The following is a 16,260-nucleotide window of genomic DNA, read 5'->3' on the forward strand; positions in this document are numbered from 1 at the left end:
CAAAATATCGTAAACAGAAGCAAACACCTCAAAAGCCATATTAAAGTAATTACACAATTGGAAAAGCCTATTGGCATCAATTACCCTAAAAATCTTCCAGATGGAAAAAGTCTTTCCACACTGGGTGGTTCAGAGTTTGAGTATCCGACAAAGGACCAGTTGAATCCATTAAGGAAATGTGCACCAGGAGCCTGGAGAGTGAGGATCCAAAACCAGACAGTGCTCTCCTGGAGTTATGAATTCTCCCAACTGGCCAACCACAGAGGCAGGTTCTTGGCATGTGTATGCCTAGTGCATTACTTGTTGTGATGAAACACCTCTTTCATGGTTTGAGGGTGTATGTCCATCACACCAAAGGGTATAGCACTGAGGGTGTATGTCCATCACACCGAAGGGTGTGGCAGTGAGAGTGTGAAGTGGCTGGTCCTGCTGCATCCTCAGGCAGGGAATGATGAATGCTGGTGCTCAGCTCACTTTCTCCTTCTTAGATAGTCCAGGACCCCAGCCCATGGGGATGGTGCCATCCAAACAGGGTAGGTTTTCCTCCTCAGTTAAACCCGTCTGGAAATGCCCTCACAGTATAAATCCTATCTAGTTTTCAACTGAGACCAACCATTACAGCGGATGGCTAACAGAATGGGTTTATAAAGCTGTAAAATGAGCCCCACTTGAAGATAAGACAGAGATGCCCACTTTCAAGCAACATGCCACTACTCAACTGCCTTCAAAATCCCAAGACCCAGAAGACGATGAGGCAATATGGTTCATCAGTTAAAGAGTTTCAATTTGAAAACATTCTGGAGATGGAGGGCAGTGACATCGTCAGGTGTTAATGTATGTACCACCACTGAATTATACCCTCAAAAATAGACTACAGGTTCACCACAACATTTCAGCAAGTAAACAACCAACAACCACCTAGAGGTCTAAAAGCCAAGCCAATATTCATAAGAAACTGTCTAGGAACATACTAACCATTCCTACATCCAATAGCGAGAGTTTGGCCGTGTGTTCTGAGACACTCTGTTCCGTGACTCAAGGTGGACATGAGACGCAGTCACATGAAGTCTCAGACTACACACTACTTGGAGGGGGGTGGGGATCAGTTTAGTGTATCATACAGTTCAAACACTAATTTATTCTCTTTAGAAAGAAAAATTGGGGGGTGTGGCTTTAGGTTTCTAATATATGCATATTAGATATGCATATGGAAATAGTCTCTCCAGGGTGGAGCTGAATTCATAAAACACTGGAAGAACACACTTGAAGTCCAAGTCTTGTGCGTGGCATACCAGTCACCACTTTCTTGTGCACATGGCTCTTAACATTTTTACTTTTTTTTAACGTCTCATTTGAAGGGGATCCGTGTCAACTGGAAAGGCTGTGATGGGTGAGTGGGAAAGCCAACCACACAAACAACACAGCCCCTCACCCCCGAGGTGAATCTTTACAGAGAAAACAATCTCACTGGCTAGGTTTTAACTGCTTTGAGAATCACTTCAGCCAAACACTAGCAACAATGTGAGCTCTGTAAGAAAGGGGGGGCTTCTCAAGCATTGTTAAAAATGAAGAAAAAAACTGAGGGTGCAGCTGAACCCAGGAGAAACAAGCTGTGTCCGTGTCCCTACAAACAGCACGCAGAATAAGCCATCTACTGTTGACAACATGGGCCACAACAAGTCAAATTAGCCTCCTCCCTCTTCTCTCTACATCACAATGCAAATGAATAATTTAAAAAAAAAATGTGTTCAAAACGTTCTGCTAGGCGCCTCTGCTAATGACTGGCCCTGGCCACCTGTACCAGCAGTCCCTCACCGACAGCTCCTACTGGAATGCAATTCTGTACACACTCCAGCCCTGTCTTTATTCAACGACTGGGAAAGAAAAAGTGAGGAGAGAGAGAAAGCTAATGCTCCACACACCAAAACTTCCTACAGGAACCTCTGTGTGAGGAGGTTGAGAACCTAGCACAGTGGCGATGAGATTCTAGTACCTTCTTACAAGAGACCTCGCTTACAACACACTCTCCGTTGTAATGAATGCAACCTGTGTGTAGCGTGGAACAGAAAGTACAGACACGTGCTTCCTTCAATGACATCTCAGCACAGCCAAAGATGGCCTTATCTTATTCTTAAATTCATATGAATTTACATACTATCTTCATAGGGCTTCTCAACCTTCCTAATGCCTTGGTCCTTTAATACAGTTCATGTTGTGGTGACCCCCCCCCCCCAACCATAAAACTAGTTCCATTGCTATTTCCTAATTGTATTTGCTACAGTTGTGAATCGTAATGCAAATATCTGTGTTTTCCAACGGTCTCGGGTGACTGCTGGGAAAGGGTTGTTCGGCCCCGAACGGGTCGCGACTGCCATATATGAGAACAACTGTCATAGAGTCATTTTAGTTGTATTTTGCTAGTAACTTTTCCAACTACCAACAAGCAGGGAGGCAAATGAATGAATGAATTCCTCACGGGGATCCAAACCCTCCTGTTGTGCTTCATGCGTGGCTTCACTCCGTGGCTAGCGATGACAGTCTGATCCAGTCAGTAACTCACCACGCACCCACTAGAACATGGCCTCACTTCATAGGCACAGACGTGCGTGCAGAAGACCACCTCTGACTGCGGGAGGAAGATGTTTGTGACTCAACTGTAGAGCCAACACGCTACCTAGCTGCAGCCTTGCTTGTGTTTACCCGGCGGCGATCACTGGCAGTTGTGAAGACTCACGCAACACACTCCCGCCTTCCTGAGCAGGTGGGCTCCAGAGCCAACTGTCTGAAGGATCCACACCCCAGCATTTTTAAATCAAAGAACTCAAGTGGACAATCGCACAGGCACATTATTAAAATGAAACACTCTAAAGCCATTTTTCCCCCCAGGAGAGCGGGAGGAAGAGGAGGCAAGCGTGTGGGGTAGGAAAGGTCACCGAGACCATTTACCTGCATCAGCTTCCGCGAGAGCTCATTGGTGAGAAATTCCTCTTCTTTCTCATAATTCACGGCGAGGGTTTCTTTCTCCTTCTGCAAGGCCTGGATCTTCTTGAATAAAGTGTTACTGATGAATTCTTCTTCCTGCTCAGCCCTGGCTTGCTGTTTAGAAGAATTAAAAGAACAAAACAAAGACATGGTGAGGACACAGAGAATTTCCCAAATGTAACACAGCTCTCCTTTCCAGAGGCGCCTATCTTCACGAGGGCTCCGTTTTCAACTGGGAACCTTCGGACCCCTACACACACAGCTGAGGAATTCAGGAGTGGCTCTAGGTACAACTTCACACTATGAGCCCGAGGGCCTCCTTAGGCTATGCATGATCCTTCTTAAAAGTGACAGTCCAAATTATCAAAGGCTGGATTTCATGAAGTCTTCGCACCTGAACACGCAAAGTCCCTCCTGACAGGACCCAGCCTGTGCTGTACACACCTGACTAGTGAATGCTCCCTCAATGCCACCACCTCGAATGAACCGAGGCACATCTGTGTGTTGGTGGAACGGTTACAGAGGAGAGGTACTGAGCCCTCGAGAGTACTTCTCATGAGGTACTAAAAGTGCCTACAGGCCAATGGGAAGACCAGAGAAAAGTTTCATATTTTACTTTCTTTCGGCACTAGGAACTCGGGGGGTGGAAGGTGGGGTGACTGATTGCCAAAGCAGGCATTCCCGAGTTGAAAACACACTGGAAACACTGAACCAAAAGGGGCCAAGCATAATGCAGTGGGTGACAACATTCTTCTCTGAGTTACCTCTCATCTCCCAAAAAGCTTTAATAAACAGCAAAACATAACCACTCTGGAGGAAAATCCCTTACAGAAAGAAGGGGGTTCAACTCTCTCCAAAGTAAAAGACTCCAACATTTTGATATATTTAGTCCACATACATTCCTTGAGGGTTTAGTTTTTTTTAATTTTGAGATTTTTATTTTGTGTGTATGGGTATTTGCCTGGGTGGATGTTTGTGCACCGTGTGTGTGCAGTCCTGTGGAAGCCAGAGGCAGTATTGGATCCCGAGGACCAGAGTTATAGGCGACTGTAAACTACTGTGTGGGTGCTGGGAATCAATCCAAGATCCCGCGGATGAGCAGCCAGTGCTCTTAACTGCTGAACCATCTCTCCCAGCCCTGCCCTTTATTATTTTAAATAGATATTTTAATTCTACTGTTGGCATTTACAAGTGGAAAGCACACAGCCAAGTCCAGGGAGAGAGAAATGCATAAATTCCACGCCTCTGCTGACACCAGACAGCCAGGACAGGGAAAAGGGAGGAGGCTGTCTGACATTAAGCGGCCACTACCTTTATCATTAAAGGGCTGTACCACTACTCCACGCCCACCGCCACCTCGATACCAGCTTCCCCAACATACACCGAGACCCTCAAGGCTTCAGTGGCAGCACACCCCTGGTTCATCATCCGCCTAGTAACCCTAGAAAACTGCCAGACAACACTTGTGATACATGGACTGGAATCCAGAACTACACAAAAGCTGGGCCCCTGGAGCCGGGTCAGCACCATAGAATCGAGCCACAAAGAGCATATCCACTAGCTATAAAGTCCACGGACAGCCAAGGTCACCAGAAGCAGTCTTTAAGTCCCCTGGGAGTTGGTTCCCTTACCTGCCTCTAACTTCACCAGCCCTTGGCATGATCTCACCCTCCCTGTTACAGTCAAGAGAAAGAGGTGAGAACTCAATTTTTTTTCTTCCAGAAACTTCAAGATCCCCTACTCACATGATTGGCAAGAATCCCAAGGATTTAGCTAGCTAATCTATCTATCTAAACCCTCAATCTACCCAAGCTACTTGCTTTTCTGGTTCTGACCAACCCGGTCCAATTCTGACTCTTATAAATGTCATGGAAGAGAAAGACAGGGGGACCCTGACCAGCTGGCAGAGCTGCTGCTGGGCTTAGCTCTCAAAAGGGTTAGCTACCGCTTACACACGATCACACATGATCTTAATTGAGTGGCAGTTTCATCACAAGCAGTAAAAGAGGCTCCAGCCAGGCAGGGCAGGCCACCTTCTCCTTTTCATGGGGCCTACAGGTTCCCAGCTCATACTTCTGACACGGGAGACCAGCCTTCAGCCTTCTTCTATTAAGTTCCTTCCATCTCATGATTTCCTATCAAGTTAAAGGGACAGCAGGCTGCAATGTCTTTTAAACAAGAACTTTAAAGATAGATCAAGGCTTCTGGTTGCCAAAAAGCAGGGAATGGCCACTGCTGTGCCTGGGCTGCTCACAGAGCTGAGGGAAGCATCTTGGAACTAAGTGGCATGGACAGTTCTTCTGAACACACTAGCAGCCATCAAAATACACATTCTAAAAGGGTGAATTTTATCCTTTTTATATTATTAAAAAAGGACTCCGTTAATTAACAAAGTACGGTTTACAGGACTGTGTTTTACTACACAGTTCTTCTCAGGCAAAGGGGCACATTTTTAAGGAGCTGCTGTGAAGTTCCTTCCCAACTGACCCACCACAGGGGTGGGAAGCTGAGTCTGTGGCAAAAAAAAAAAAAAAAAAAAAAAAAAAAAAAAAAAAAAATCGCCATTTGAGAGTAGACATTCATTTCTTGGCAAAGCCCATTAGTAGAAAATGCTACTCTGAAACCCCGAGTAACAATAATTATCATGTTGAAGACTATCTGAAGTTGGGCGTCCTGGTGCGTACCTGTAATCCCAGCATTTGGGAGGCTGAAGCAGGATTACAGTGAGTTCAAAGCCAGCCTGAGTTACACAGCAAGATGTTGTCTCAAAAGCCCAGTGGGGCTCCCAGAGCTTATGAAAAAAACCCTTCAGCTATGGCTTCCTGGAAGTTCTAAGTTCTACCTGGGGCCATCTGATCGGCACAGGTTATGTCAGGCATGAGTTCATAATTGAAGACAAACGGTAAGATGTATTCAACACTGACTTAGAGAACAATGTTCTGAGAAAATCTGACATCGCATCCAGCATCCTGCTGGTGTCCTGACAAAATGGGTACACCTGATCATTACAGAAGCCACACATCACAGAAAAGCATCCTACGTCCACCCAATCCTCCAGCAGGCTTTCACCCCCGGTGTGCAGCATCACCTCAACTTTACATCCCAAACTTAAAACAGGCCCTTGTATTTAATCTGTACACAGTCATCTTTGCAATGCATTCCCCCTGAGAGGTCAGGAAGGAGGCATAGAGAAAGTAGAGAAAGACCAAAGAGGAAGCCGGGGTGGTCCCAAGACACTAACAAGTTGACAGAGAGAGATAAATCAGGTTCCTTGTGAAATCTCATCCTTGAGTTACACCAGCTATCTCCCCTGTTAGCTGAAATATTTAAAAATCTCAGTGCCCCTAAGCACATCTCAGTTCAAAAATCCAACCTGCATCTCAAAGCTGAACAAACAAATCCAGGTTTATCTATCTCTCTGTGAAGTCTCCAACCAAAACGTAAACAAGCATATTAGGAACTCAAAGAAGAAAGTCTTATTGTTCTGAGTATTTGGAGACCTGAAGATGAGGAAAAACATACTATTCTGTTTCCATATCCAGTACAAATCTAGCTGCTTTGAAATGAGGACATCTGAGCAATCAGGCACGGACTAGAGTCTCTGCAACACACTGGGCTCCTTCCACTAGTGAGCACTCAGTCTATCAATGTGAAAACGGACTGTCCAACCTCTCCATTGCTGTGGGATGGTCTGTATGGCAAGTGTGTTGCTGATTGGTCAATAAATAAATCACTGATTGGCCATTGGCTAGGCAGGAAGTGTAGGCGGGACAAGGAGGAGAATAAAGCTGGGAAGTGGAAGGCTGGGTCAGAGAGACACTGCCAGCCGCCATGATGAGAAACAGCATGTGAAGATGCCGGTAAGCCATGAGGCACGTGGCAAGGTATAGATTAATGGAAATGGATTAATTTAAGCTGTAAGAACAGTTAGCAAGAAGCCTGGTACGGCCATACAGTTTGTAAGCAATATAAGTCTCTGTGTTTACTTGGTCAGGTCTGAGCGGCTGTGGGACTGGCAGGTGATAGAGATTTGTCCTGACTGTGGACCAGTCAGGAAAACTCAAGCTACACTCCATCATCTTTTTTTTTTTTTTTTGAGACAGGGTTTCTCTGTGTAGTTCTGTTGCCTGTCCTGGATCTCTCTCTATAGACCAGGCTGGCCTTGAACTCACAGAGATCCGCCTGGCTCTGCCTCCCGTGTGCTGGGATTAAAGGCGTGCGCCACCACCACCGCCCAGCCCTTCCTTTTCTTATCCTACCAAATATAATTCCAATATAACAGAAGGCGAATAAAAACGAAGGGAGAGATGTATCAACTCCTTAGGAAAAGCAAGCATGGAGTAACCCTTAGATGGGATCTTCCCGAGTCACCACATTAGTGCCTACCATGATGGGCCATCATTCTCAGCCTGTGACTCATGGCATTCTGGAAAATTCCAGAACTATCGACGGTAGCATTCACTGCTGATGAGGACATCCAAGTGCCTGAATGAACCAGAACCATGAAGGTTGATATAACATCTTTAGGGCCCAATAAAAGGCGGACTATTTTCCCAAAGCATGAAAGTCCAGGCAAACATGAACTTGACCACCACAGCTTCAGGACAGGGCTATAAGCAGAGGAAAGGTCAAGTGATGACCGACTGAACTCATGGCACTGACTTAAAAATATCTTGACATTGGCTAGTGATTTGTCTTAGTTATCAAGAATTATGAACTGTCTGTCAATGCTTAGGAATTCAGACAGGACCCACTGACTACTGTAATCATTTAAATTTATGACTATACTTGTATATATTACTCTAATTATTTAAAAAAATTATTGTTCTGGGACTGGAGGGATGGCTTAGCGGTTAAGAGCACTGGTTGCAGCCAGGAGGTGGCGTACACCTTTAATCCAAGCACTCGGGAGGCACAGCCAGGTGGATCTCTGTGAGTTCCAGGTCAGCCTGGTCTATAGAGAGAGATCCAGGACAGGCACCAAAACTACACAGAGAAACCCTGTCTGGAAGAACAAAAAAACAAAAACAAAAAACAAAAAAAGCACTGGTTGCTCTTTCAGAGGACCTGGGTTCGACTCCTAGAGCCCACATACTGACTTAAAATTCCATCTGTAACTCCACTTCCAGAGTGTCCAATGACTTAACATACATGAACTCAAATAATAATAATAATAAAAACATTTACATTGTTATCCTGTTGTCTAGTCACTGATGATCTAAATTTAATCTTGGGGGAGGGGCACTTGTGCCCTGTCAAACCTGTCCAGGTCAGAGGAAGACTTGGTGGGAGTCCACCATGTCAGTCTCGGCAGCACGCTCCCCTATTGCCTAGAGCTACCTTGCCATCCCTAGATCTAAATTTGAGAAAGCTTAAAATCTTGCTCAGCAGTTGGGGAATTGAGGAAGGGACTGAATTTGAGGCAAGCCTGGGCTACATAGTGAGTTCTAGGCTATCCTGGGCTACAGAGTCTGACTTTGTCTCAGAAAAAAAAAAAACAAAAACAAAAACACCATACCCAAAAATTAGTTTGACATCTGGCATCTGACAACATACTGTTAGGGCAACAAGAACCACCAAACATATTGCCAGGCAACTGGGTCAAACCGCATTCTTTCTAAACTGTTATTTGCGAGGTGCAGCCTGCATGTATTGACTGCTCCGGCAGATGCTCAGAACTGAACAGGATCCCTCGAGACAGCCAGCTGGCGGGTCTTATGGGATTAGCTTACACACTGGTTATACCAATAGGTTTATCAACACAAACCACTTTGCTGCAGGAATCTGTTTAAGGAAGGTGGCGGTGCCACCAACCACAAGCCAGATGTACCACTGTTCCAACGTAAGGCTCAAGGAGAGGGTTCCCATTCTACACCTGAGAATTACAATGCCTCACCTGGCTGTACCACCTGGCGCATGCTCCCTCCCTATCCTGCACACTAGTCTGCAGCAAAAGCAATTGACAGATTAAAGCACTTACTAATTCTATCCCAGGATGGACACACACAGGGAGAGACAGACAGACAGATGGACGGAAACAGAGAGACAGACTGTCTGTCTTGCAGACTCTTCATGAACAGTGGCTACAGTACCACCATACGCAGACTCTATCCCAGACCACGGTCATAAGACTATAGGGCAGGAAGACAAGCAATGCCCACGTTTGCTTTCTAGATAACAAGAACTCTGAGATATTGAGGCTAAAGGGAACCTAACAGTCACCAAGTTTTTTTTTTTTTTTTTAAAGATTTATTTATTTATTATGTATACAGCATGTATAACTGCAGGCCAGAAGAGGGCACCAGATCTTGTTACAGATGGTTGTGAGTCACCATGTGGTTGCTGGGAATTGAACTCAGGACCTCTGGAAGAGCAGTCAGTGCTCTTAACCTCTGAGCCATTGCTCCAGCCCACAGTCACCAAGTTTAATCAGCCTGTGGTGCCTGTCAAGTGAGAGAGGCTAGTGTCCCCACCACCACCACCACGGGCACAGGATAGACACATATTCTCCTGTGCACAAGCTGCTGCGTGTGAGAAGAACCCAGCTCTTAACACATACATCTCACCCTAGCATATGAATTCAACACCACCGAATCCACAAGTGAGTCAAGATGAAACTCTTGCTTACCTGTCTGGGTACATCACAAGAACTGGACTGGCCTAACAGATCAGTGGCAAACAGACCACACTTTGAGGGAGGCTCCTCTTCAACATGAAACCCTAGAGGCAGGCTACCTGCTTCACAAGATGGGGATGTGGGTGGCCACTTCTAACTGTGTGGCCCCAGTGGGGCCAGGGCTCCTTCAAGGCATTGTTTTCTCCCTTGTTAAATGAAAATGTCACCTCCCCCTGAGGTCTTGTGAAGACGCACTGAAATAATTTGGCTGGGCTGGCGAGGAGATGGCTAAGCCGATAAAACACTTGCCATACAACCCTCAGGACTGGGGTCTGGAAGCCCGGCATCCACATAAAAAGCTGACCACATTGGTATCTGTTGGAGTCTGAGACAAGAGGATTCTTGGGACTTGCCTGCCCGATAGTCTCACCAATTGATGACATTCATGTTCAGGGAGAGACTGTCTCCAAAAAAAAAAAAAGGTAGGCTGGGCAGCGGTGGCGCACGCCTTTAATCCCAGCACTGGGGAGGCAGAGGCAGGCAGATCTCTGTGAGTTCGAGGCCAGCCTGGGCTACAGAGTGAGCTCGAGGACAGGCACCAAAACTACATAGAGAAAAATCCAGTCTCAAAAAAACCAAAAAAGGTGGATCTGGGCCTGGTGGCACACACCTCTAAAACCCAGCACTCAAGAGGAAGAGGCAAGTGGATCTTTGAGTTAGAGGCCAGAAAGGCCTACATTGCAAGTTTCTAGGCCAGCCATGGTTGCATAATGAGACCCCTATCTTAACAGACAAATAAAGTGGGCCATGATTAAGAAAGGCACCTGACACCTGGCCTCCACGCCATGTGCCCAAGTGAGTGTGAACACGCGAGCACACGTGCACACTCTTCACATAGAGAGCTCACCACAGTACCTCCGTTTTCTTGGAAAAACAAAAAGGTTTCCAAACAAAACTCATACGCGAGTGTTCACAGAAGCATCGTTCCAAAGCACCATTCGTGAAGACCAAGAAGAAGAAACTACCTTAAATGTCCATCTACAGAATGCCATTCCACCGCCAAGAAAGAAGTCACGATCCATACTACAAAGGTCAACCTTGAAGGTGTGACACCCAGGGAAGAAGTCAGTCATAAAAGGCCACCTGCTGCAGAATGCCACATCAAGAGCAAGCACACCTAGAGACAGAAAGAACAAGAGCTGACTCCAGCAGGGTGGGGAGGAACGAGCACTAACGGGGGGCACCTCTTTGGGGTGATGGAAGTGTTAAATACTGTTTAACAGGATGAGCACAGTAGCGTAGACTATTCACATGCCCTGCACACACCCTAGTAACTGACACTGGAATGGACGGCATACTCTGCTTTCCTGATGTCCCCAAAACTCTGTGCTTGACCTGAAGTGCTACCCCCATGACCTGGGCAATGAACCACCTGCGGGGGAAGCAGGTATCTCTGTCCTGCCCAAGATATACACGAGACTTGAGGCAGAGTTTTGGTAGCAGAGGAAGAAAGGGGCAGATACACCGGAAAGACCCTGTCTCCACGGCTGCACCTCCTAACGCTCCCTGAGGAACTGAGTGAGAACCACCCTCAGCCTCCACGGGGTGCCCAGCCATGAGGGACAACCGACCGTGATCCACAGCTCTCCCCAGAGACAGGCCAGAGACACAAAGACTCCCAGAGCTTAGAAGATGGAACATGAGGATGGGAGCGTGGGTACCACAGGCCCTGAGAACAGGGTGACAGAAGCCCTCAGCTGGACCAACCTACAGCCTGCCGGACAAGAAAGGAAATAGTCCCAGCAAAGTCCAGCAGCCGGTCTAGCTGCTGAGTAGATAAGATTCAGCCGGAACTGGATGCCCAAACAGAGGAGGTGGTATGGTATGAACGTGCTGACTTCGGTTCATGCACAATGTTTACCATTCACTCAGGAATGACAAGAATCAGAAAAATGTAAGCACCCCCCCCCCCCCAAAAAAATCAAGAGGTCAAACTATCAATAGGAGAGATTTGGATGTGATCTTCCAGATACAGGAACTCAGGGTTTTATAACAGTCATGACAGACTGCTAAAGGACCCGGCAGAGGAGGGAACTGAAGCCTGGGAACGGGGAGGGAATACTAGGGACAATTTCCCGGAATCACAACCAAGGAGCTTTTCCGTGGGGTCATCCCACTAGGGGTGAGGTATGATCAGGGACAGGAGACCCTAATAACATCCCTAGAGCATGGGCACCCAATCCACCTTCGTTGTGGCAAAGCGGCTTTATTACTATTAAAAAAGAAACTTTCCAAAGGGAAAATGGTCACAGCAGGCTGCACTGCCCACCTTCTGAATGACCAACCCTTCAAACAGTCACAATCATCCCCACAAGCAATTAAGAAAGTACCAATGAAGACCACCACCTGTACGCTCTAGACGGGTGAAAATTAAGAGGTTAGATATAAATCAAATTTTGATGAGAACAAAGAGCCATGGGAATTCTCCATGCAGTACAGCTGGCAGTGTGAAACGGTCCAGATGTTCTGAAAACGGAATGTTGTTATTCTCTCCAGGGTACCAAGTCCACTCCGGATGTCTGCCTGGAAAAAAAAAAAAAAGAATCTTGCCCTGTTCATCAAGAGATAGCTTCTTCCTGCACATGAATACCACGAACACCTCAAATACCTAGTCAGAACAGAAAGGGCGGATTCAACGGAACTGAAAGGCTATGAAGTCCAAACAATCAGCTAAATACATCATGACCCAATCTAAGAAACAGCACTCAATCAAAAAAGCTTCAGGAGAGACTACAGGATGAACTGGCTGGTGAGGGGGCTAGAGAGGGGGCTCAGCAGTCAAGAGGCCTTTTGATCCTTTTGAAGGTCCCAAGTCTGGCGCCTAGCAGCTAGGTCAGATGGTTCCCAACGGCCTCTAACCCAGCTCTGGGGGATCCGAAGCCCCCCTTCTGTCCTCTCCATGCACTGCAGTCATGCGCGCACACACACACTTAAAGAGACAAAAATAGATTCTGAAAAGTTACTGGCTGAGGTATGCCCTTGTGAAATAAGGGGTGGGTGGATGACAGCGGGACGCTTCCAGGTCTGTGGGAGCCATCCCGGCTTGCAGACCTAGGCAATCCAGTTCTTCTCGAGACCTGCACCATGTCTTCCTGTCCGTTTATTTTGTCTGAGTAAACTACTACATAATAAAAACGTTAGCCAAAAGTTATACAGCCACGGTGGAGAGGCACTTCCCGTCAGTATTGAGACATACTAGAATATGAATAAATCTCCAAAACAATGAAGTACACGACAGAAGCCTAACAGAAAAGACCACATAGTAGAGACCCGAGGACCTGGCTTAACCAACAGAAAGATCTGTTATTACGGACTGAAAACAGTAAAAGACCCACAAGTAGACAGAGGACTAGGTGGGAATAAGGAGGTCAGCTGAGGGGAAAGCGCCAAGGGAAAGTCAAAGGTGAATATAAATTATCTAAACGCATTTCAGATGGGTGTGTAAAAATGTCATAACTAATATACGCAGTCTTAGGGTTAGGGCTATGATAAAACGCCATGACCAAGAAGCAAGTGGAGAGGAAAAGATTTATTTGGCTTACACATCCTTATAACTGTTCATCATCAAAAAAAAATTGGGAACTCAAAACAGGCCAGGAACCGAAAGGGGGGCTCCTTACTGGCTTTCTCAGCCTGCTTTCTTCTAGAACTCAGGGCCACCAGCCCAGGGGTGGCTCAACCCACAGTGGGCTGGACCCTCCCCCATCAATCACTAAGAAAATGCCTTACAGGCTTGTCTATAGTCCAGTCTCACGGAGGCGTTTTCTTCACTGAGGTTCTCTCCTCTCGGGTGGCTTTAGCTTGTGTGAAGGTGACATGAAACTATCCAGCAGACATGCTAATAAATAACTTTAAAGGAAAAAAGAAAGAAACCTGTCAGTGTATTTATTCTAATTCCCTCTTTGCTGTGGTGATAAAACACCGGAATCAAAAGCATCTTAGGAGAGGGAAGGGTTTGTTTTCCCTCCAGTTCTAGGTCACGGTCTAACACAGAGGGCGGGCAGGGCAGAAACTGAAGCAGAGTCTATGGGAAGGGCTGCTCACGGGCTCAGCTTAGCTCGTTTTCTTGCACTGCCCAGGACCACCTGCCCAGGGGATGATGCTGCCCACAGTGGGCTGGGCACTCCCACATCACGTAACTGTCAGGCCAATCCCCCACAGACAGACATGTCAACAGGCTCCTCTGATCTGGGCAATCCCTCACCTGAGACTCCCTTCTCAGGTGACTCTCAACTGTGTCAAATGATAATTAAGCTAACTAGGACAAAACTAAAAAAAAAAAAAAAAAAAAAATCACGGACCCGTACACATTTAATACACAAATGTTCATTCCATTCACACAAAAAAGGAAATAGCTCACATAACATGTCCAACTATAAAGTGGGTGCAGAGCTGGACTCTTAAAAACAGAATTGTTTCTAAGAAGCAAGTGGGTTGTTTGTTTGGTCTACTCTGTGGCTCTGGGCTGTATCTGAAATCCTGATCCTCCTGCCTCAGCTTCCTGAGTACTGGGATCATGGGTGTGCACCGTTACACTCAGCCTATGCTTTTTGTTTATATCAGAAATGAAATAATAATGTGAAGTTGCCTCAAAACAGGTGGAAAAAGAGATGCATATTTTACAACATAATAAAACACGAAAAGGCTCTAAGTTCCTATGGTTAAGACAATTTATGAATTTCCATAATTATTAGACATGCCTGATACTTATCATCCTGACACATTTAGACAAATGGTTAGCCCATGCTCCAAGTATCATCTCTACTACGCTCTAAGGCAAACTCCATCTTATAAATGCTTGACAAGTTAAAAAATGTTCTAGTGTGTATATCAGTTAGGATAACATTCTCCACTGCAATCTCATTGTGATTCAATTCCCCAGGCCAGCTTTCAAAAACTCATCCATGCCACGAAGTGACTGGAGCACGGTGTGAAAAGAAAATGGCCCGGATCTTGGTTTGAAAAGCACCGGTTGTGCATATATTGGAGGAAGGAAGTTTACCTTCCTCTTTAAATCCGGACCCACCTATTGCTCCACTTACCAGTCAGGTCGGAGATTACTACCTTAGTTAGTCCCTAACAACCAGAAGACCGCTCTCTTAGATGAATCCTCCCCCCAAACAGCCAAACTCCCTCCCTCACCCAGCAATGGTGGCGGCCCATCCCACTGGGGATTGGAAAGAGGCTTATTAAACTGACCTAAATGATTAGACCGTGTGGAAAAAACTGCCCAACCTTGATTCTGTCTGAGGTGTGAAGAGATAAGAAGGTGTCACAAGATCCCCACCAGAACCGTGAGGTCTCCTTGCTGCCTAACCACACCCAGGCTTGAAGAAACAGCAAGGTCGGGCGATGGGCAGGCTGGCTGCCCTGTTCCTTAGCTAGTAGCACTGGATCTGCGTCCTGCTGCAGCTTCTACTGAACGAGTAACTAAGATCAACAGCATGATCAAGGTGCAGGAAACAGATCTACTTTTTGAAAAGCAGTCCTATTGATGGCAGATAGGCAAGCAATTGACCGTGAGGTCTCTAACCACACACCCATAACCGCAAATACATGGGGGGGGGGGGGGGTGCTGATCTACTTCTGGCCATTCCATTGTTTCGGAAGCTTCCACCATGTTGTTACCAAGACCATGCTGAAGCAGTACCCTACACTGTGCTCACAGATCCATCTTGCCCTGGGTATTCATTTCAGCCAATAGCGGTTTCCTGTGCTTGCTCTAAGTGTCTAGGGGCGTGGCTTCAGAGATTGACTTCCTATGGATGGTAAGCCCTCTGACTCTGGTTTAACAGACAGCCGGCTGGTGTTTTGTGGATATGTGTTGCTCTTTCTAGATTTCCTGAGGGAAGACGAACAGTAGACTGAACCTTGCTCATAGGGATTAACTTCCAGGGTGAAGGTTTTCGTCTGGTTGGACACCAGGGTACAGGGGTGAGACTACGTTACCTCCTTGAGACCTCAAGTTCAGTGGTGTGTGTTCCATTGGAGTGTGGAGCCTCCCAGATTGAGGGGTGGAGAGGTAACAGATAGTTGAGACCCAAGTCTCCCCTGCAGGAGCTTCCTGGAAAGCCTTATGTCCACTGCAATGGATTAAGGTGGTATCGAATCCCATAAATAAAATTCCTCGAAGACTGAAAACCAAGAGTTGCAGTCATTTGGCCAAAAACCCAGAGACAAGCTGCCCGCCACCCTAGACGGGCTCTCGGCTTTATCACACTTCCTGTGACTGTTCACAGCTGGGTGATGTGTCTCAAGCATCTACTGGTCCAACCCACCGGCAGTGTTACATTCTCCATCCTGCTTGCTCAGGGTTGTTTTCCATAGTCCACTACCAGTTATGGGATGAACTGGGCCCCTCCAAACAGATAGGTCAAAGTCCTAATTCCCAAGAACCAGTGAGTAGTGAGGGTGACCTTATTTGGAAATACAGTCTGCAGATAAAGTTAAGATGAGGTCATTAGGGTGGGCCCTACTCTAACTCCTGGTGTCCCTAACAAGGGAAACCAGAAACACAAGGGGGGTGGAGGGAAACAGCATTGTAGCCAGAGGCAGGAACTGGCTAGGAGAAACCAGCAAAGATTCCCTGAAGGCTCACTAAA

At 46.6% G+C, this 16,260-nt stretch overlaps 1 protein-coding gene across 1 annotated transcript in view; it reads right to left on the minus strand.

The window, feature by feature from the left end:
- Positions 1 to 16,260, minus strand: part of Ccdc6 (coiled-coil domain containing 6) — a 98,912-nt gene that overhangs the window by 48,676 nt on the left and 33,976 nt on the right. The window contains exon 2 of the mRNA XM_052744754.1: positions 2,947 to 3,096. Coding sequence (XP_052600714.1) covers positions 2,947 to 3,096 — 150 coding nt within the window. The remainder of the gene's footprint in view (positions 1 to 2,946; positions 3,097 to 16,260) is intronic.

Source organism: Peromyscus californicus, unplaced genomic scaffold (assembly GCF_007827085.1).
Source record: "Peromyscus californicus insignis strain IS unplaced genomic scaffold, ASM782708v3 Scaffold_19__1_contigs__length_69161282, whole genome shotgun sequence".
Classification (NCBI taxonomy): Eukaryota; Metazoa; Chordata; class Mammalia; order Rodentia; family Cricetidae; genus Peromyscus; species Peromyscus californicus.